We start from the raw sequence: 21,711 nt of genomic DNA, 5'->3' as shown, positions 1-21,711 counted from the left end.
GATTAGGAAGGTCAACGGCGTCTGGTGTCCAGAAGTGGGAACGATTGCAACGCCCTCTCCTGGCTCACTGAGCACCGCACTGGCCGTGAGGACCCCGCCCACCCAGCGCGCGTCACCTCGTGCTCGCGCCCGCGACTCGCGTGCGCAGGCTCGTAAAAGCGACGCAGCGGCCATTGCTTCCGCAGCTGCCGAGGGAAACCGTATTTTAGTAGAAGTCTGCGGGAGTACAGGGAAAGGTGAGTGCGACTCCTTGAAGACAGCGGTCCGGGGCTGAAGGGGCAGTATACTATGCTCAGAGCAGGATGCCCCGTTAGGCCTAACGGACTAGAGCAAAGAACTACAGCCCCCAAAATGCACTGCGCTGCAGGGTTGCGCGAGGCAGTGACGTAAAGGGTCTTTGCTGCTACCATTTCTCTGTGGGCGGAGGGGTATCGGGAATCCTTTAGAGGAAGCTGTGGCGCGTTCTTAACTTGTGGCTAGAGGATCGGTGTAGGTCAGCGGGCTCGGGTTCCGAAAGTGCCTTCGCGAGCCTTCCTGTTTGACCAATTTAAACCGACGATCTGTTTCTCCTTAATTACAGAGTCTGCATATTGTGTACCATCTACCTATGAACCCTGGTAGGCTACTGAGCCAGCCAGATGACACCACCACCACCATCATCATCATTTATTCTATATTGTGAAATAATCTCATACTTATAGAAAATTTGAAGAATTTTTAAAGTAAACTATTTTATCCCCCTTGGTAACTTGGTTGCAGATGTGGCGCCCCTTTACCTCTACGATTGGAGGTGTCAGTGTGTATTTTTCTAAAAATAAGGACATTACCCACTGCTCAAAATAAGGAAATAATGATCAAAAGGATTATCTAACTTTTAGTCCACATTTAAATGCTTCCAGTTGTCCTAATAATGTCCTTTATTGAAACTACCTTTTTTTTTGGCCAGGGATCCCATCCAGGAATATATGTTGCCTTCATCAGTCTTATCGCTTTAGTCTTCTTCAGGGGGGAGCAGCTCCCCAGCTTGCCTTGACTGACATGACTTTGATACTTCCCAAGGTTCCTGGCCAGCTGTTTTGTAGAACTGAATTTGCCTTTGTCAGATTTCTTTACTGCCAGACTGTTACGGGCAGAGTTGGTGCTGACCAGACTGTTACTCAGAGGCTAGGCGTGTGTCTTGGGTGGCTGAGGAGGACTAGTGACCAGCCATAGCAGCCACCAAACATACTTCCAGACCTCGCCAGGCCAGACAGACCCTTTCTGTAGTTCCAAATCCCTGTTGGAGTTTCACATTCATCTCACTGAGGTGTCTTCCCTATAGCACCCACCCTGGAGCCATGGTCTACGCCTTTGTCATCCACACCTTGAGGGCCCCACAGGTTGAGGACACAGGCCTTTGCCCGGTACTCTACTCCTGTGTGTTTGGTGCTGAAAATTCACCCGATGACCCACGACCACACGGTGCTGAGAGGGACAGGCTCCTCCGTAAGGAGCAGATTTTGGCCGTGGCCAGGTAACTGCCCAGCCCCGCCCAGCTCAGCCCAGCCCCACCCCATACCCTCATTGAACACCTGCCTGATTGTGATAGGATTTCTGGGGGGCACAGAGAAACAGGAGGAATGAGAGTCAGAGAGGAAGTTTTAGAGTAGCATTTTCCAGAATCTTTCACAGTTGTTCACAACTGTTATGTGAAAAAGGGTTAAAGAAAATAATACTATAATTACTGTTTTAGTTAGCATTTGTTGAGCCTAAACTATATGCTAAGCATATGTTCTTAGCCTTTCATGTATATGAACTCATTTAATCCTTGTAACAGTCTTTTACAGTAGGTACAGTTATTAACCCCACCTTACAGATGAGTAAAGTGAGGTACAGAGAGTTTAAGGAACTTTGCCTGTACAAGGTTATGTGGCTAGAAAGCAGTAGAGCTGGATTTGACTGTGGGCAGGCAAACACCAGTATGGATTAGACATGCTTTGCAGTGTAGGACTTCTCATGGCCTTTAGTGTACCTAAAGGCTTTATCCGCCTGTAAGTAAGAGAGAATATGCTACATGGGATCTCTTTATGTCCAGAGCCTTCCAAAAGCCTGGGATCCACAGAGTACAGTTTGGGAAACACTGTTCCAGGTGGGGTGGGGTTTGTCCAGCCAAGGGTGGCTGGCCTTGGGCCTTCCCTTCCTAGACAGAGTCAGCAGGTGCCAGAATCTCCTGGTCCCTGTGCGTTCTGGAGGGAGGGAGGAAGGTTGACACTCTGGGACAGCCCTCTGTCAGACTTCTGCCATCCACTGGTTTCTCTGGGCCTCTGCACCCTCCTGTGACACAGAAAACCAGACAGATTCCTTTCAGACCATCTTGTGTACTGCCCAAGTTGGAGGGCAGTTCAGGAGGGTTCAGCGAGTGCTTGCAGAAGCCTGGATGGTCAAGGGAAAGGTCTTTCTTTTTTATTTGGGGAGGGTTGCAGGATGGGATGAGGGTGGAGAGTGTGGACAGCCCAGGGTGGACCTGGCTTTGACACCACGTCTCCCTGATTGCTTTTGTTTATGTTGAGAAGGCCTCTGTGAAGCAGGTGTGTCAGGATCTTCCCCAGGTACCCTTTTCTAGCTCAAGGAACTGCGTTCAAAACCTTCCTTCTCTTGGCCACACTGAAATGATTCAGGGCCCGGAGACTGGAGCCTGGATTTACATTCCAGCTTACACTTCCTTCTCTGGGGCCCCAGGCAGGTCATTGAGTCTTTCTGGGACTCAGTTTCTTTATCTCAGATATGGGGATAATGGCATCTCCCATCTCCAGGGGTGATCATGAGGATGACAGAAGTTGTTGACCCACCTACTCCCCCCAGGCAGGTGGAGTCCATGTGCCGGCTACAGCAGCAGGCATCTGGCAGGCCCCCCATGGACCTGCAGCCCCAGTCCTCAGACGAGCCGGTGCCCCTGCACGAGGCCCCACAAGGGGCCTTCCGCCTGGAGGCAGGGGACCCTTTCCAGCAGCCTCGAACAGTGGTGTGGCTGGGTGTGCTCTCATTAGGCTTTGCACTGGTGCTGGATGCCCACGAGAACCTGCTGCTGGCCGAGGGCACACTCCGGCTGCTGGCACGCCTCCTCTTCGACCACCTCCGGCTCCTGGTCCCTGGCTCCAATCTCCTGCTGCGGGCTGACCGAATTGAGGGGATCCTGGCCCGCTTCCTGCCCCATGGGCAGCTGCTCTTCCTCAACGACCAGTTTGTCCAGGGTCTGGAGAAGGAATTCAGTGCTGCCTGTCCCCGCTGACCCCTCACCGAATGGGACTTTCCAAAAGGGCAAGGAGAAAGGGCAAAGATGTTTACACACAGCCAGGTAAAACTAGGCATCCACCTTCTACCCAGCTTGCTCCCAGCTCTGGTGTGCTGCTGTACCCAGGACAAGTGCACAGGACAAGGTGGCAGGACAGAAGGTGGAGGGGAGGAATCACAGAACATTCTGTGCCTGGAGCTGCCTCATGACTTACTCAGACTGCTACAGTGAGCTCGCCCTACAAGTTCTTGAGCCCACTTTCTCCCATTCCCACCAGCCAGCCCATGGAGTCCACCAGCCCCCTAGTGCTAGGGTGATGAAGAGCAGCGACCTGGAACTCGGCCCACCTTTTTCTTCTAAACACACTGTCATCACAGGACAAAAGGAGTCCGAGACTCAGCTCCACCACAGTTCACAAATATGTCAGTTCAAGGGGATTTTGTAGGTCTTTTCGGGCCAGCCCATGCCCACCGGGCAGCCTCAAAATAATCATGGGCTTCCCTGTCTGCACGGAGAGGGTGCCATCAGATGGGTGTAAGAGTTTTGGCCTGGATGATGTTGTCTTTCTCACTTTGAATTAGAAGCACCGACTATGATGTTGTTACCCCCATGGGTTGGGGACCCAAAATCATTGTTATTCTGTTCAGTGTTGCTTGGCACCAATAAAACAAAACCGTTTGATAAAGCAGATCAGAAAGTTTTTTCTTTGGTGAAGGAATTGAGAAGGACAAGTTGTGCTCAGAAGATCCTTTTCCCCTCAATTCCATGGAGATAGGAAAGTCTTAAAGGGTTTGGGGGAAGTTAGGCAGGCTCAGGGGGCAGAGATTTCCAAGGGAGGGTGGAGGGTTCAAAATTCCCCAGGGAGCATGCACAGTCCCCAAACATGCTTGAAACATGCCTAGCCATACATTGCATGTCTCATTTTATTTTTTTAAGTTTTTTTTTTTTTTTAGATTTTATTTATTTATCTTTAGAGGGGAAGGGAAGGAGAGAGGGAGAGAAATGTCAATGTATGGTTGCCTCTCGTGTGTCCCCTGCTGGGAACTGGCCTGCAACCCAGGCATGTGCCCTGACTGGGAATCGAACCGTGATACTCTGGTTCGCAGGCCCATGCTCAATCCACTGAGCCACACCAGTCAGGGCCACATGTCTCCTTTTAATATTAAGTCTCCATCCCTAGGCATAATTTTTAGTATGCTATTGAAGGAAAGTTTGTCAAAGGTCACTTGGGGAAGGGGTTTCAGACACCATCTTGGATCTTTCTGGTGCAAACCAGTTCCTTAATTGTGGTCCTTGGGTTCCTCGTCTGGGTCCTGGCTCTAGGCTCAGCTAGCCTCCTTGGAATTTCTCTTTCCTCATGATGTGTTCAACCTGCTGTGTGAGAGGAGCTCTTGGGGAGAATACAAGAAAGTTAATGGAAGTTTAAAAATTAATAATGGGGCAAAACTCAGTGACGGTTTCACCCTCCATTTCTGTGAACTCCATTAATACATATCAGCTACTGTGAGTAAGTCCTCTATGGCCCTGAGCTGGGTCTGAGCCCTCATGGTCAAGGATGCCCCCAAGAGGCTTCTTGTGAGGTCTCTGCTGCTTGTCTGCCATGTCACCTCTGCCTCCTTCTGTGCCTTCTTTGAATGGTAGCACTTGATTCCTTTACCAAAATGTGATGGTTTGGTGGATCCCTGAGAAGTAGGCTGAGATGAGGGTTAGGTGCATGTGGGAGGTGATCCCAGGAAGCTCTGGAAGGGGAGGCAGCCCATACAGGTGCGTTATCCGGGCAGGTGAGGAGCTTAGTGCCTCTGGGGACCCGCACGCAACCGGCACCTCGGGAAGACCTCACCTGAGGGGAAAGGGGCTCTCGGTGTTTGTCTGCCACTCTCTTCAGTCAGTGGCCATGGAGCCCGTTCCAGGGGAAATTTCCTGGGTCTTTGCGCCCCCAGAAAAAGCTCTCCAGCTGCCCGGAGCTTTGGCCGCCCTCCTGAACAGTGGTCAGCCCCAAAGGGATGTGGGTGGGGCATGAAACTGCCGGTACAGAGTCGTTCATCAGCAGCTCCTAAGTGGTGGCTTAAAATAACTCCATTGGAAGAAAACCTTAGCTTACATCTGTTTTCCTGATCTTCCTGTTACCTGTGAAGTGTGACTTTCTTAGCCTCTTCCTGGATTGTCAGGGTGCACACATCAGCTCTGTCTCCCTCCCGCTGAGCATCAGTTGCTCTTTGGCATCCAGGAAGGACCCACCCACACCCGCTGGGGAGGCAGCACTTGTGATTGGGGTTTTGCCCTTCCAAGTTTGCAGCCAAGGCCACCAAGCATGCTGTGCCTTTCACCACTGTCACCACTGGGATGAGTCCACCTTCTCCACAAATCACTCTCTGACCGTGAAGACTTAAAGGGACCTCAGGATGTGCATGCGGCAAACCGCACCACTGGAATGTCCCACAGGTTCCCAGAGGGACACCCCTACCCCGTACAGTCTGCTCTCCTGGGCCCCTCCCCTCATTCCACGCTGGTGGTCCTGGGGGAGTGGCCGTGCTGTTATAGGAACAGGCCCCTGTGGCCTCTGTTGAAGGGCCCACGCTTGGCTGGGCTGAAACCTTCCTGCCTATTTTTCAAATTGACCTGGAGGAAGAGGGTGAGACCAGCTCCCCTGGAAGCTGTGGGAAGTTGGGACTAAGCAGGCTGGTGGCCTTGGTTCCCATGGAGGAAACTGGTGTGTGGGGAATGGCGCCGACTGAAACCCTGCCCCGGCGCCATTGTTCGGGGGCCCTCACAGCTTGCCTAGCACCCTCTCCGTATGTTCCCAGTGTCGCCCCGCCCCTCTGGGCCAGGTTTCCACCACTACTTTTTATTTTAATCCCCGCCCAAGGATATATGTATTGATTTTAAAGGAGGGAGGGAGGGAGGGGGAAACATCAGTCAGTTGCTTCCCACCTGCACCCCAACCAGGGACTGAATCCGCAACCTAGGTGTGTGTTTGGACTGGGTACGGAACCCGCAGACTTTCGGTGTGTGGGGTGACGCACCAGCCACCCGAGCCACCTGGCCAGCGCTCCGCCGCTTCCTCTGCTTAATGGCCTCCCCTCCATCCAGCCTGCCTTGGGCCCGAGGCTGCTGCTCCCTTCCTTCTCATTTATTTATTTTTATTAAAAATTGTTTATATTATAAAATATATGTAGCATAAAATTGACCACTGTATTAAGGGTATAGTTCTGTAGGGCCAGGTACATTCCCGGGATTTTACCTGTTTTCATCGTCTGAAACAGAAACTCTGTGCCCGCCAAGCGGTAACTTTCCCGTTTCCCTCCTGCGCTCTGGTCTTTAGCACCCTCATCGTTCCTGTTCGTCCGCCTTGCCTGTTCACACCGAGCAGTTCAGGGCTCCTCTTTCACCGGACTTGGTGCCAGGCCTAGATTTTGATAGCCTAGCTGTGCCCACGTAAAAAAGAGAAAAGACTGTTCTGGGGCTCCATCTTCATCAACTCAAAGCGCATTTTCCATTCTGTTTTGAAATCACAAACTCTTATGGGACGTGATTAAATTCTCAGGCAAGACTTCCTTCCCCACTAATGTTTGCAAGCTGGACCATAAAAAGATATTTCCTTCCAGAGATGAATCATAACATTCCCCTTTAGAGACTGGTATAGCTCTACTAATTCTGTTTGCTTTTTTATTTAGTGATTTTAGAGAGAAAGGGAGAGAGAAAGAAACATTGATTTGTTGTTCTACTTATTTATACATTTATTGGTTGCTTCTTGTGTGTGCCCTGACTGGAGATCGAACCTGCAACCTTGGTGTATCAGGATGATGGTCTCACCAACTGAACTATCCTGCCAGGGCCTGTACTAATTTTTTTTAAAGATTTTATTTATTTATGTTTAGAAAGGAAGGGAAGGAGAGAGGGAGAGAAATATCAATGAATGGTTGCTTTTTGTGCACCCCCTTCTGGGAACTGGCCTGCAACCCAGGCATGTGCCCTGACTGGGAATTGAACCACGATCCTTTGCTATGTAGGCCCGCTCTCAATCCACTGAGCTACACTAGCCAGGGCCTGTACTAATTTTTTAACAGCCTTCTCCACCTACCTCATTCTCAGTTACATATGTTTATTCGTATGTTATTTAATGTTTCTTTTCCCAGCAGGTTATAACCCCCAGGAGGGTTTATATTGTGTCTCTTTGGTATTAATGCCTGGCATAGCACGGGCACATAGGAGGTACCCAGTATAAATTGGAGAAGTGAATGAATGAATGTTCGCTGGTTTATAGGAGACTGTTGGGGCCAGGGACTCTGTAGCATCACCATGTAACATCTTTTTCTTTCTCTGAGGAAGCAAATAGAAACAATACACTGTGTCTGTTATCTCTCAGGGACAGTAGCCCAGGATCACATGTCCGTTTCCCAAATGATAAACTCGCAACAGCAGCGGAAGCAGTCATGTTGCACGTGCATGTTTCCTGCTACACAGCCCCTTGTCTTTGTAAGTTACGCCAGCTTGCCTTCTACACCACTGCCAAGGAGTAGAAGTGATCTTTCCTCCCAGTGCTCTCAAAGAGGGCAGAGTTAAGATTGGGTATTGCTAAGGCCTGTGATTTCTGCCCCTAGAAAAGCTGAATGAAGTATCCCGAACTCTTCCTCTCTCTGAAACAGTCTCCTAAGTTTACCAAGCCTAGCAGGGTTCAGAACGACAGACACCTTCTAGGTGCACCTCTGTTATACCAGCCTTGAGGGTCCAGATGTCTTTGAACCAGTAAAGATTCCACCTTAAGCTAGAGCTGGGAGCAGAACCTTTACTGTCTGGGTGTTGCTTGGGAGTGAGACTTGATCGCAAGTAAAATGATCAGGGCCCTGTGACAGCCCTGACTGGCGTGGCTCTCGGTTGGTTGAGTATTGTCCCGCCCGCAGAGCAAAAAGTCGCGGTTTGATTCCTGGTCAGGCGCGTGCCTGGATTGCAGGCCTGCATGCGTGAGAGGGAACCAATTGATGTTTCTCTCACACACCGATGTTTCTCTCCTTTTTTCCCTCCCTTCCCCTCTCTCTAAATATACATAAATAAAATCTTTTTTAAAAAGCAACCAACTCTGTGGCAGATCTCTGGCTCATCTGATAGTAGCCATGCGATGAAAACAGGAAGTTCTGGCCAAGAGAGGAGCCTTCCCGGTCCTGGAGACGCCCTCCGGCAGGTGGCTGATAAGTGATGAGCCGCCCTGGCTGGTGTGGCTCAGTGGACTGAGTGCTGGCCTGCAGAGCAACGGGTTGTTGATTCGATTCCTGGTCAGGGCACATGCTTGGGTGCCGGACCGGCCCCCAGTTGGGGATGTGTGAGAGGCAACCAATCAACGTGACGTTTTTCTTGTACATCAGTGGTTCTATTCTCTTCTCCTACCTTTCCCCTCTCTCTTAAAAAAAAAAAAAAAGTAATGAGCAAAAATCAGTACTTTCCCATGTCAACAAAAATAAACATAGTGAAAGACAAGATCCTATTCAGCGTAAAGACAAAAAATATAAATACCTAGGATCAGACATAATTGGAAATACACTGGGTCTGTACAAAGATCGATGAACAGTCCCGAGATGCTAAAACCAGTGGGTGAAAGGTCGATGAAGAACAGGATTTTTACATGGCCTCTAAGTGCCTTTCCATGAATTACTACTTCTTAATGAAAAAATGGGGAAATAGTAAATCTGCAGAGAACCCTGGAGGGCCCTCCCTTTCCCAGGTAGTCAAAGTGAGCACCCTCAGTAATGAGACAAACGAACCTCCTGTTCATCTGCACATCTGCCTCCGAGGTGCAGCAGGACACGCAGTCACCTCTGGCCGTCAACATTGCTTAGCGTGACTTCGAGAGGAAGAAAGCCCAGGCAGACCCAAAGGGGGGGGGGGTGCGGAATTCTGGCCTGTCTTCAAACTTACGACAGTGAAGGGCTGAGGAATGGCTTCAGACTAAAGGAGACAAAGAACTAGGATGACTCAAGGCAAAGCGTGATCACACAGATTTGTGGGGGGGAAGCAGTTTATGTCACCCCACCTTGCATTTTGTGTTTCAGTTATTTTTAATATTTCCTTGTAAACATTTTGTAATATTGTAGCAAAGTGGGTTGCAATGTAATAATAGAAAGCCAAATGTGTGGGAAGAAAATGTACAGTTCTTTAAAATCGTTTCCCACTGACCTAAACTCTAAGTGTTTCATGGAATAAATAAATACATGTCCTATGCCAAGAAAAAAAATGCTTTTCTTGAGTGAGGAAAAAACTGTTATTGTTAGGGCATTGGTGGGACAGTGATGGGAGCCTGGAGCCACAGACCACAAGGGACGCGCAGGTAAAACTCAGGGATTCTGCCAACTTAGATGGGAAAGAAAATGCATCTTTTCTAATCATCATTTATTGAAATTAACATCTCCATATTTTTTTGGAAAATGGTTACAGTTTTATGAGGTATGGTTGGCGTGCAGTAAGCTGCTGTCAGGATAAACAAAATGATTTTGTTGTTGTTTGATGAAGTAGCTGCTTCTCCCGTCACGTTAGGCCGACTCCTTAGACTCGTCATAGGCCCAGCGGGTTGGTGAGAAATCAGACGAGCCCGGTCTCTGGATTCCACAGGGCAGGCCCTCTCGCCTCGGACCCCGGCCCGCCAGCCTCTGAAAGTGACTCAGGCTCTCTCGTCAGGTGGACAGAAAACAATTCGTTTGTCTCCCAAGAAGCTGAGAGAAGTTTTCACTGTTCCTCCTTCTCCTTCACTAGACAGGAAGGGGAAAATGCTGCCCAGATGCTGAGTGTCTAACGAAGTACCTGCATGCTTGTAATCTGGCCAAAATTTTAACACTAGTGTTTTCTCTCTATAGATTGGTGTACGAGGGTCTTTCTGTTGTCAGGATTCTTTATTTCCCCCAAATTGTACATAGTTCCAGTGTATAGTTTGATGAGATTTGATATATGTACATACCCATGAAAGCATCACCACAAACAAGATAATTAATACGTATCCATTACTCCCCCAAAGTGGGCCTTTTTAAATTTGCTTTCATTTTATATGTTGGCCACAAATGACAATGGTATTAGCAGAATATGAGACTTGTTCATCAAAAGAAATTATGGATATTTTCTTTCTAATTTTTATTGATTGATTTTAGAGAGGAGGGGGAGAGAGAGAGAGAGAAAGAGATCAATTTGTCCTTCCACTATTTATGCATTCGTTGGTTGATTCTTGTATGTGCCCTGCCAGGCTACTGACCCCACAACCTTGGCGTATCGGGACAACACTCTAAACCAACGGGGCAGCCTGGCCGGGGCTGGACATTTTCACCTCACCATAGGGTTGATGTAGAGACCTCAGATTGTCATTTATGCACGACAGTACTTAAGTATTTCATTTACTGCAACAAACATTTATTTAGTACTTTACTAATTTTTTGGTAACCTTAGTAACCCTGTGTGTCTCTAAATGCCTATAAAAACATTGTTCTGGCCCATGGACTTGACCTTGTCAGGTGGACAGGCAGAACCAGGCAGGTGACAGGCCTGAACAAGGCAGGTGACGTGCCTTGCTCTAAAGAAACAGAACAGCCCCATGTGAGAGACCCTCGTGTTCTGGCCTGTAGGGGGTCTTCTACAGTGGGTCCCCACCTGGACCCCCCAAAAGGAAGCTAGCCAGGAGATGCACACACAGTATCCTCAGTGTTTCGGTTGTCTCGGTTTTAATGTGAACAGTGGTCCCCAGACAGCTGGGGACAGCCTGCCACACTAAAGAGAAACTCAGTAAGCAAACAGCAAAAAAATGGTTTCCGAGAAAAAGCATGCAGGGAGCATAAGAGAATTATAGAAACAAATTTAAAAGGGCTCTCTAATTACTATTCTTAGTAATTAGATTCAGGAAGATATAACATCCATAAAGCAAAGACGAGAACAAGAACAAATTCTCAGAAAAGTGTTTGTACTTACATTAAAAATTAATTAGATTTGGAAAGTAAAGTAACCCAGGAAACAGGACAAAATGAAGGAACAGAAAAGGTAAGATACAAGGAATCTTGTTGCTTTGCACAAAAGAGAAGCAGGGTGCTCGGGAGTTGCCGGCTGGTTTCGGGAGGGGCAGGGACAGCGGGTGCTGTGGACTAGTGTGCAGATCGCCCTGATTTTTCATTTGCCCTTTGACCACAGCCTTGCAATATGGCTCTACACCACCTCCTGGAGGAGGTGGAGCCCATTTCCACTCTCCTAGCTAAGCCCAGCCCCAAATCACCAACCCATAGAACTGCGAGCTGAGTACATGGCTGCTGTTATGTTTTGGGGTAGCTTTCTTTTTTTTTTTTTTTTAAATATTTTATTTTTATTAGAGGGGGGAGAGGAGAGAGGGGGAGGTAGGGACTGGGAAAATTGTGCTTTCTATTCAACAAAAGCTAACTGATACAGCGGGCTCTCTCTACCTCCCTACAGGGCGCTTTCCTACATTTTGTAGAAGCTGGAAAGAAAAAAAACCCTAAGTTTCCCAGACTCCTTTGCAGCCAGAGTTATGACTATAAAATGAAGTCTGGCAATTAAGTACCCCATCAGAGATTTAGGGGGTAGAAGCTGTCTTCCTGCTGCCACTTCTGCTGAGAGCAAGGACACAAAAGATGTGAGGGTCCAGAGCCATTATCCACAGCCAGACTCAGCATTTCCTTACCAGCCAGACGCTGAGACAGAGGCAAGTGGAGCTGGGGGGGCAGCAGTGGCCCCCTCACTTCTGACCATGGTCATAGTGACGTGCTCTTGATTCAGCTACTGTGCTGGCAGTCTGCTGACTCCGGCTCCTCCAGCCCTGCTCACAGTTTCACAACCAACTAATTTTCTGTATTAACTCCCTGTGAAGGAAGGCCAGGTTGCTCAGTTGGTTGGAGCATCATTCTGTACACAAAAAAGTTGTGGGTTGGATTCCCATCAGGGCACCTAGGTTGCGGGTTGGGACGTGTGTGGGAGGCGATCTATGGATGTGTCTCTATTCTCTCACCTCCTTCCTCTGTCTCTAAAATCAACGAACGTATCCTCTAGTAAGTAGCAAAAAAACTTCTTCCTGTGAAAATGCAGTCCATGTCAAGTGTTGGTGAAGAAAACTGGACCGTAGCGCCCGGGGCCGTCCATACACCGCTGGTGGGAGTGGAAAGGGGTGCAGCCGCTCCACAGAAATGTGTGGGAGCTGCTAACACAGCCAAACGTGCCCTGCCCTACGGTGCAGCTCTTTTAAAATAACTCCACAAAAGACATCTATGTGAATGTCGGCAGCATTCGTTCCTACTAGCCCAAACGTGGAAAAGCCCAAATATTCCATTAAAATATAGAATGAATAAGCGAATTGTGGTACTACTGGTACCATTGTGGTACCACAATGGACTACTACTCAACAATGAAAGAACAGATTCCTGATACCTGCAGCGACCTACATGGATGTCAAAAACTTGGGGAGGGAAAGATGCCAGGCACAAAATGGCATGCAGTATCTGATTCCATTGGTATTAAATTCAAGAACAGGCAAAACCAAACCACGGTGATGAAATCAGAGTAATGGTTGGGGATTGATGAACAAGGATTACAAGGGAACTTTCTGGGGAGATGGAAATATTCCAGATCTTGATGTAGGTGCTGGTCACACAAGTATTTCTTTAGATAAGTATCCAATTGCACAGTTAAGACTGATCTATTTCCCTGTCATGCTATGCCTCTTGTTCTCCCTCTCATGTCTTTCCCTTTTCCCGTCCACCTTTTCTTCCTCATCCGACCGGTTACCTTTTTTTTTTTTTTAATCCTCATCTGAGAATTTTTTAACTGATGGGAGGAAGGGGGAGAGAGAGACATTGATGTGAGAGAAACATCCATTGGTTGCGTCCTGTATGCACTCCAACCAATCAAACCCTAAACCTTTTGATATGCGGGACGATGCTCCAACCAGCTGAACCGCCTGGCCAGGGCAGGCGTGTTGCCTTTGACTTTCTGTCTCCGAAGCTCCAGGGGCGCTTCTTCTGCCTCTGTAACTGGTTTCCTGAGCCTACACAGCCCAGCTGGCTTGCTTCTACTACCTCTGAAACTTTCCAAATAAACTTCTTTTTATAATTTGAAAAAATAAAAATGAACAAAACCCTTTCTGTACAAACTACTGCCAGTGGTCTTGGTTTTGTGCTCTGAGCTCCAGGTCCTGGGGGAGGGGCCCAGGACAACAGACAAGGAGAAGAACGGCTGAAAGCAAGCCGGGCACCAGCAGTGCGGTAGGAAGCTGGGGCCCTGGGAGGGTGTGGCCGGGAAAAGTCTGCACTGCGGGAGGTCTGTGAATTTTAGGAACTCTGATGTCTTCGGTTCGAGGGCATGTCCTGGCCACGCACTCACTTCCGTTTCCCACCAACCCCCATGTACATGTCTGTCGGCAGACAACTTATACCAGTGTTCTCAGGAATGAGTAGCAGGATGGCAGCCCCTGAGTGGCAGGTGACCAGCAACACAATGTCCCGAGGCTGATTAGGAGGCCACACTGGCCACAGGAGCAGGACAGCTCTGGAGAAGCTGGATGCAGCAGCTGACATGGCCCAAGTCCCCTCGTTCTCCTGAGGCCCCGGAGAGATAAAGGATCTTCCAGAGACGCCAGCATATCCTAGATGGTGACTTGAGCCATCTCATGTGGCTGGTCAAAGCAAGGGGGACTGCAGGAAGCCAGAGAAAAAGAGAATACTAGAAGAGAAGACACCAGGTATCACTAGCACTTTCTCCTGGGTGGTGACATTGAGTCCGGATTTTGATTTTCTTCATCAAACACATCTGCTTTCCCTTATATGAATATATGGACGTATACTAATTTTCTCCCAGCTTCACTGAGCATGTTATTTTTTTTGTAATAAAACCGACAGTATGAAAATATAAAGTAGTTTAAAGAGTTAAGAAACTTACTTGAAACAAGGTTGTAAAGGCAGAGATTATACTTTGTTTTCCAGTTTTGAAGAGTTCCCTGAAGGGACTCAGACGTGAGAACATGTCCCTTTTTGGGGCTCTCTGGCACTGTCTTTGGGCCTGACTTTGCCCTGTGGGGGAAATGTGAGCTGGCGGTTGCTGAGTCATCACATGGGAGCCCTGTAAGCCACAGCCTGCCTTGGAGTGCTGGCAGGCAGACACGGGCCACCTGTCTGGGGTGAGCTTTCCTGGTGGGGGGAGCTCTGGGGCCATCACTGGGGGAGCGGCCTGGTGTATGGATCACTCTCTGGACTCACCCTTCCACTAGTAAATGGACAATAATCAGTGAATTCTACTCAGGAAATAGGGTGGGACGCAATCAGCAGTAAAAGATAACACAAGTAGCCGGTTGGGTTTGACCCAACACTTGCCATTTTCTATTCTTCGGTTTTAGTAATAGCCATCTTTGTGGTTGATATCTGCCATAGACTGAATGCTTATGTCTGCCCCTCCCATTCATACGTGGAAAACTGATCCCCAGTGTGATGATACTTGCATGTGGGGCCCTTGGGGGTGCTTAACTAGGTCATAAGGGTGAAGGCTTCAGGAATAGAATCAGTGCTGTCTTAAAGAAGACCCCAGAGAGCTCCCAAATCTGCCAGCCCCTTGATCTTAGACTGCCAAGCCTCCAGGATTGAGCAATAAACTTGTTTAAGCCACCCAGTCTGTGGTATTTTATGGCATCCCTAGTGAACTGAGATACTATCTCACTATACTATGTACAGTATATACATATTAAATATACACATTTAATGCCCTGTGAGGGCCAGCCAAAATGAGTGACAACTGCATTTGAAAGCAAGTCACCACATTCTCAATGCTCTTCCTGCAAGAATTAGAAATGAAGTCACTGGATCTGGGGTGGGTAATTTTCGAACCATTCCACATTCAGGAGTAATTTTTGAACCATTCCACATTCACCCTGTCTTGGCTGAACTAAACAAGGAAGGCATAGCTGACTTTATAACAGTTAGTTGAATTCCGGCTGATATTAACATTTTGTAGATGCTGAATGTTGGGAAATAGCAACAACGTTACCAAGTAAAGAGAGAAAATGTCATCCGAAAAGTGTTCAGGCAGTGCTGGCTTTGGAGACGGGTATGTATTCAGGCATTTGCACATGATCTTGGCCAAACCTTTTAATCCTCAGGTATCTTTTTTTTTTTAGAGATTTTATTTTTAGAGAGAGGGGAAGGGAGGGAGAAAGAGAGGGAGAGAAACATCGATGTGTGAGAGAAACATTGATTGGTTGCCTCTTGCACGCCCCCAACTGGGACCTGGCCCACAACCCAGGCGTGTGCCCTGACCCAGAATTGAACCAGCCAGCTTTTGGTTCACAGGAAGACGTCCAATTCTCTGAGTTACATCAGTCAGGGTTGTCTTTTTTTTTTTAATTTAATTTATTTATCTTTAGAAGGGAAGGGAAGGAGAGAGGGAGAGAAACATCAATGTATGGTTGCCTCTCGTGCGTCTCCTGCTGGGAACTGGCCTGCAACCCAGGCATGTGCCCTGACTGGGAATCGAATTGAGATCCTTTGGTTCGCAGGCCCTTGCTCAATCCACTGAGCTACACCAGCCAGGGCAGGGCTGTCTTTTTTAAGTTGTAGTATAAAGTATAACAATCTGAAGTGTACAGCTGATGCATTTTTACATAGGCACAAGCCAACGTTCCCAAAACTCACATCAATATACACATTATGTCCATCCCTACAGAAGGCTCCTTCGTACCCATCCCTCAACGTCCCCAGAGGTAACGAGTGATTTAATTTCTATTTATGTAGATGAGTTTTGTCTGTTTTGGAGCCTGACCTTGTGACTGGGAACAGACAGTATGTATCTACTCTCTGTGCTTGACTTGGTTAGCCAGGGGGCCCATTCATCCTGTGAGAGTTAGTGTGTATCAGTAGTTTGTTACTTTTCACTGTTGTATACTATTCCATGATGTGAGCACACCGGAATTTGTCTCTCCATTCTCCAGCTCGTAGACCTTTGTGTTGTTTCTAGAATTCGCCTATTGTGAATAAAGCTGCTATGAACTTTATCTGTTGTGCATGTTTCTAGGTCAGTGATTTTTAAGCAGTGTGCTACAAGAATTTTTAAAAAAGAATTTTAATAAGGATTTAAAAAACATTTTTATTTATTTTAGAGAGGAGAAGGGAGAAACATCAATGTGTGCACCCCCCACTGGGGACGTGGCCCACAGTCCAGGCATGTGCCCTGACTGGGAATTGAACCGGCAACCCTTTGGTTTGCAGGCTGGTGCTCAGTCCACTGAGCTACACCAGCCAGGGCTGCTGCATTAATTTTTCAAACATGTAATACTTGACTTTTTAGTCAGCAGCACTGATCTCTTTTCTCTTAGACTGTCAAATAAAAAAAGATAATAGCCAACACAACAATAACTGTGTGTTGTGAATGAGTCAAAATTATACCTACTTTTGAATCAAAGTTATCCTCCTGATCTGTATGGCTCAGTTGGTTGGGCGTTGTTCAGCAAAGCAAAGGGTTGTGGGTTTCATTCCCCTGTCAGGGCACATGCCTGGGTTAAGGGATCGGTCCCCAGTCAGGTTGCACAGGTGAGGCAAACCCCTGGAAGTTTCTCTCCCTGTCTTTCTCCTCACCTTCCCTGCTCTCTAAAAGTAAATAAATACATATCATTTAAAAAAATCACACCTATTTTTGTCAGATCAGCCAAAATAATATATCTTTTGGTGTGCTGCAGAACTTTAGTAATTAGTTTATTTGTCCCATTAGATGAAAAGGCTGACAATCGCTGTTCTAGGTGGATGCATGTTATAGAACAGACCCAAGGGGGGGTTCAGTATACTGTTACCGAAATGATCCCCCACTAGGTTCCCTATGCCTGCCACCAGATGAAAGACGTCTCTCAATGCCAGAGATTTGGGAGAAGGAAAGGACATATTTACTTAAAACTTATACAGACTATAAGTCCTTTAGGGTACCCACAGAGACACACAGTCCTTCCTTCTCCCTTTGCCCTAATCTGAGCTGCTGTATCTCAGGAAAAGAACTAGAAGTCCGCCATTTGAGCTCCTGGCACCATCAGCTGTGTCACCACCAGGATCTCCAGTTAATCCAGAGCCATGTGGCACCGTCTCATGGCCCACCAGCAAGAATCCTTTCACCCCTTTTCTTCCAGGCAAAGTCTCTCCTGCTTCCTAAGCCATGTGGTCCCCACTCTGCCAAAGCCGCCCGATTCTCCCCTCGCATGGCTGCTGCATCTGGGTTTAAATTCCCACGCCAGTCTTCCTCTGCAGCTCCATTTCCCACTCCTCCTACAATCGGTTACACCTGCCAGCATTCCTGTATTGTTCCAGCTTTTCTGGGCTGCCATAATGAGTTTGGGCAGGCGTGGCCCCAGGGCAGGAAGCCATCCTTCTCTAAGCTCTCATGTAGGTGCTATAACCAGGGCAAGTTGCCTCCCAGTTACATCTTGGGTGGAAGTCTCTTCCATCCCCCTGGCTCAGAGCATGGCCACAGCTATTTAACATATCTATGCAACCACTTAAAAGTTATAGATATGTTAAATGGCCATGCCAGAGGTTAGCTGCAAAGCTGGTGCTGTAGGAAACAGCTCTCAATGGCCCTGCTCCATCTGTCCCATTCCCCCAGCTCAGACTTGTGGGGCGAAGACATCCCATATATATTTTTCTAATATTTCCTGGACACCTTGAGTTCTGGACCCCATTACAAATGCCTATTTGGGGCCCCCCTCTTACCCTCCCCCCTGTTACATGCATACCCGGGAGTAGTTGCTGAGTTGGTATGTTTAAACCTTGGGAAGAACTGCCAGACATTTTCCCAAAACTTTAAATCTACCTTTAAGTCAGAAAAAAGTAAACCTGTATCTCGTTATTGTGAGAGATTTAATGGCTCTAAGTAGGGACTTTAAGTCTGTATGTAGAACACAATAGGGCTCAGTAGTGCTGGCTTCGGCCCCAGTACATGTCCTCTGCCCCGTCAGAGGAAGGACAAGGCGGTCGGCAAGCACCGAGGGGAGGCACCCGCGGGGGCGGGGAAACCTGTCCGGTGCGGAGCTCAAGGCCCGCACTTAGGGTGCAGGAGAGCCAACCTTGGCGCTCACGCCCTGCATCCAGATCCTGCTTCCTCCGGCCCAGCCTGCGCCCTTGGCTGGCTGGGCGCTTGCGCCATGTAAACTTTGCGAGTCACCGAGGTTTACTGAACACTGTGTGCCAGGCTCTGGGCTCCCAAGAGAGAACGACAGAAAGCCTCTTCCCTCCTTTAAATTACTCTGCGAGAGGAGGGTCGCTTCTCAGACTTGGAGGTCTGCCGCCCACTTGGTTTCCAGCCAGACCCTGGACTTCCCCTGAACGTTGCTCGAAAGGAACAAGGAAAAAAAAAAAAATCTCCTTCGGGTCCCAGCAAGAACTTAGGTCTGTCCAGAGCGAGGGTCCAGCGGATCCAGTCCCCAGTTCCCCAGTCCCAGGCCAAGCGTCCACCCCGGCAGTCCAGCTGCCCCCGCCAGCCGCGAAGTCCCGCCCCAGCAGCCCGCCAGTGGCCCCGCAGCCCTGGCCCGGCCCCTGCCCCTCCCTCCGCGCAGGGAGGGTTCCGGGTTGTAGGTGACGGTCGGTGGCTGTCCGCAGGTCGCCGGGTCGTGGCTACCCGAGGTAAGATCGCCGTCCCGCGCACTCATTCCTTTGGGCCAAGGGCGCACGGACGCCTTTCGGGGAGGCGGCCCGCGGAGGCAGGAGCCAAGTGGGACTCGGAGTCCGCCGGGGCGCACGGGATGTGGGGCGCGCGGGGGGCGGGGGAGGACACAGGGCGCGCGGGGCTCGGGGCAGCGAGGGCTCCACGCACCGCATCCAGCACGGGGGGTGGGGGTGCGGAGGCGGGTTCCGGGGCGTCTGCTCGGGCCGTGGCGGAGGTGAGGCCGGAAGGAGACGGCTCGGGCGGCAGGGCTCCTCCCGCCGCCCGCAGGCCCTGCGTGACCCCGGGGCGCGGCCTACTCCGGGGGCACTAACCTCAGGCGGCAGCTGCAGAGCCTGGCAGTGGACGGGTACCGCCCTTCTCTAGGTCTTGACAGTTTTCGATGGTGACAGCCACTCGGAGGAGCGGCCTCCCTCCCTCTGTGGTCCGGGGCCCGGCCCAGACACCCGGGAATCGGAGCCGAGGCGGCGAGGCCTGGCCTCTCCCGTGCGGTTGGATACTTCTCTCTTCAATGCGCTCGGAGCAACCAGGGCAACCAGCCCACTCCGCCGCCTAGGTTCTCCGAGACCGTAAAGAGGGGGCAGGGAAACTGGGGGGGAAACAAACCAACCCAGAACGACGTTCTCCGCACAGATGTTGAGCAGCCTCGAAAACATCAGGGAGGGGAATCAGCGACCTGATACCATGGAGGGCACGGTTAGAGAAGTTCCTCGGCCCTTTCTGGTGAGAGACTGCCGTTTCTCACCAGAGAAGGGACTAAATGTTGCATCCTCCAAGGCACAGCCTCCCTCAGCAACATGCTGCAACAACGCCCCCCTCCCCCGCAGCCCCAGCTCAAGCAGTGACCTTGGCAGGCACTGGGCTGTGTGAGTCTCGCTGGCTGCAGGGCCTCAGTGCCCTGCAAAGTCTATGGTGAGCTGCAGCGCGGCAGGAAGTCAGTTCTAGGGTCAGACCCTGTCAGGGCCACCAGTCAGCTGTGCAACTTGGCATCACTTCTGCTCTCATGGGATTGTGGCAAGGATTAAATGGAAATTACGATGTGCCTGCCTATAGTGGATCCTCAATAAATGTGAAAAATATGGGCTTCCTTTCTTCTTGGTGGGATCATACATATCATGAAACCCTATCCCCCAAACTCTGAGTCTTAAGGGCTGAGGCTGGGATGCAGAAGAATGTATCACCTTTCGCCTGGTATATTCCTGGATGTCATGGGAGGGAAGGAGAAATGGGTCTTTTCGGTGCCAGAGTTGTTCTTTGCTCATCTCCTGAAGCCTCCGAGGACCCCTGCCCCACCTCCCTGATCCTCTTCACCTCTGTCATGAGCACTTGCCTCACCAGGAATGTAACTCCTGGTTGGTTGGCAAAGCAAGTCATGCAGCTGTGCCAGTCTCTTTCCCAGGTGATGAGGAACTGGTGAGCTCAGCAGCTTTGGGGCACTCTCTGCTCTGAAGCACTGTCTCCTGGAGGTCTCACTCAGGCCTGCCACCCACGTTTCCACTCCAGCCAGGCCTTCTCTGCCCCTTCCCTCCCTGAAAGCCCATTTGGACATCCAGTAGCATCTCAAGCTTCACTTGTTCCGAATGGAGCTTGGGAGTCTCTCGACATTACTCCTCCCCCTGAATTCCATGGCTGGCTAAATGGTACCATCCATCCACCCTGCACCCAAGGAGTCATCCTTGATTCTTCTCTTTTCCTCACCTCCCAAGTCCACAAAACACCAGGAATTCAACCATCTCTTGCACCTCCATGGTTATCATTCCAGTCATACTCATCATGTGTTTGTCACCTGCGGTGGCCTCCTGACTTGTCTCCCTGTGTCCATCCTGGCCCCTCCACAATCCAAGGTCCTTACAACTGCCACAAAGGTCTTTGACATAAGTCCTCTCCCTTTCCTGCTCAGAACCCTCCAAGAGCGCCCTGTTTCCCTCCAAATAAAACCCAATAACATGATACGTGAGTCCCTTCCAACCTCCTTGACCTTGATCTCTGCCTTTCCCCCTACCTTCCTAACGCTGGCCCACCTGGACTAGCTTTCTATTCTTTAAACATATCAAACTTGTTTCCACCTTAGGACTTCTTACTTGCTGTGCCCTCTCTGCCCAAAACACAATCTCACAGGCAAGAATGGCTCTGCTCAAATGTGGCCAATTCTGAAAGGCTTCTCTGACTATCCCATTTCAAGTGGTGTGCCCTTCTGCATGGGCTCTTTCCCTTATCCTGCTTTATTTTCTTTGTAACCTTTATTACTATCCGGGATTCTTCTTCATGTATATGTTTACTAATTTGCTATGTGCCCCACAAAATAGAATATAAATTGGACGAAGACAGAGATCTTGTCTCATTCCCTGCAGCTCTCCCCAGGGGGTGAAGCAAATAAACAAACAGACGCATCTGTAATCACAAATTGTGGTAAGTGCTACATAAGCAACTGCCAGGAATTGCTTGTATTTGAGGCACTGGTAAATTTCAACTTATAAGGCAGAACAGTATTGTCTGAACAAGCTCTCTGAGCAGTTTCAGGATAAAACTGGTAACTTGCCCCAGGTCAACAGTGTGCGCAGGGCAGAGGGACTCAGCCTCCTGTCCTAAGCACATGTATGTAGCAAGCTTTAAATGGTGAACCTGCAGTAATGCCCTGGAAAGAGCCTGATCCCAGAGACTGCGGTTCTCTGCTGTTCCACTAACTGGCAAACCCCCTTCTTTTCTTAGTACTTTATTTTCTTTACCTTTCAAGTAGGATGGATCCCATGATTATCACGTTGGGCTGCCGCTTCTTGTTTTCCCAG

The 21,711-nt window shown here is 49.3% G+C and overlaps 1 protein-coding gene across 3 annotated transcripts; it reads left to right on the top strand.

Moving 5' to 3' along the window:
* On the top strand, positions 1 to 3,959 carry AP5S1 (adaptor related protein complex 5 subunit sigma 1). 3 transcript variants are annotated; one of them, XM_037147857.2, is made up of 4 exons: positions 1 to 236; positions 581 to 617; positions 1,322 to 1,513; positions 2,842 to 3,959. In XM_037147857.2, the coding sequence occupies exons 3-4, from the start codon at positions 1,338 to 1,340 to the stop codon at positions 3,266 to 3,268; spliced, it is 603 nt and encodes a 200-aa protein (XP_037003752.2). In that variant the 5' UTR covers positions 1 to 236; positions 581 to 617; positions 1,322 to 1,337; the 3' UTR covers positions 3,269 to 3,959. The 3 variants fall into 3 exon arrangements, with proteins under 3 accessions (XP_037003752.2, XP_037003751.2, XP_037003753.2); XM_037147856.2 differs by lacking the exon at positions 581 to 617 and having other exon boundaries at positions 5 to 236; XM_037147858.2 differs by lacking the exons at positions 1 to 236; positions 581 to 617 and having other exon boundaries at positions 1,435 to 1,513; positions 2,793 to 3,959.
* The last annotated feature ends 17,752 nt before the right edge of the window (positions 3,960 to 21,711 follow it).

The sequence above is a fragment of the Artibeus jamaicensis genome, unplaced genomic scaffold (genome assembly GCF_021234435.1).
Source record: "Artibeus jamaicensis isolate MK-2021 breed Jamaican fruit bat unplaced genomic scaffold, CSHL_Jam_final contig_685, whole genome shotgun sequence".
Classification (NCBI taxonomy): domain Eukaryota; kingdom Metazoa; phylum Chordata; class Mammalia; order Chiroptera; family Phyllostomidae; genus Artibeus; species Artibeus jamaicensis.
The sequence above is the reverse complement of the archived record's forward strand: the minus strand, read 5'-3'. Positions and strand labels throughout refer to the sequence as shown.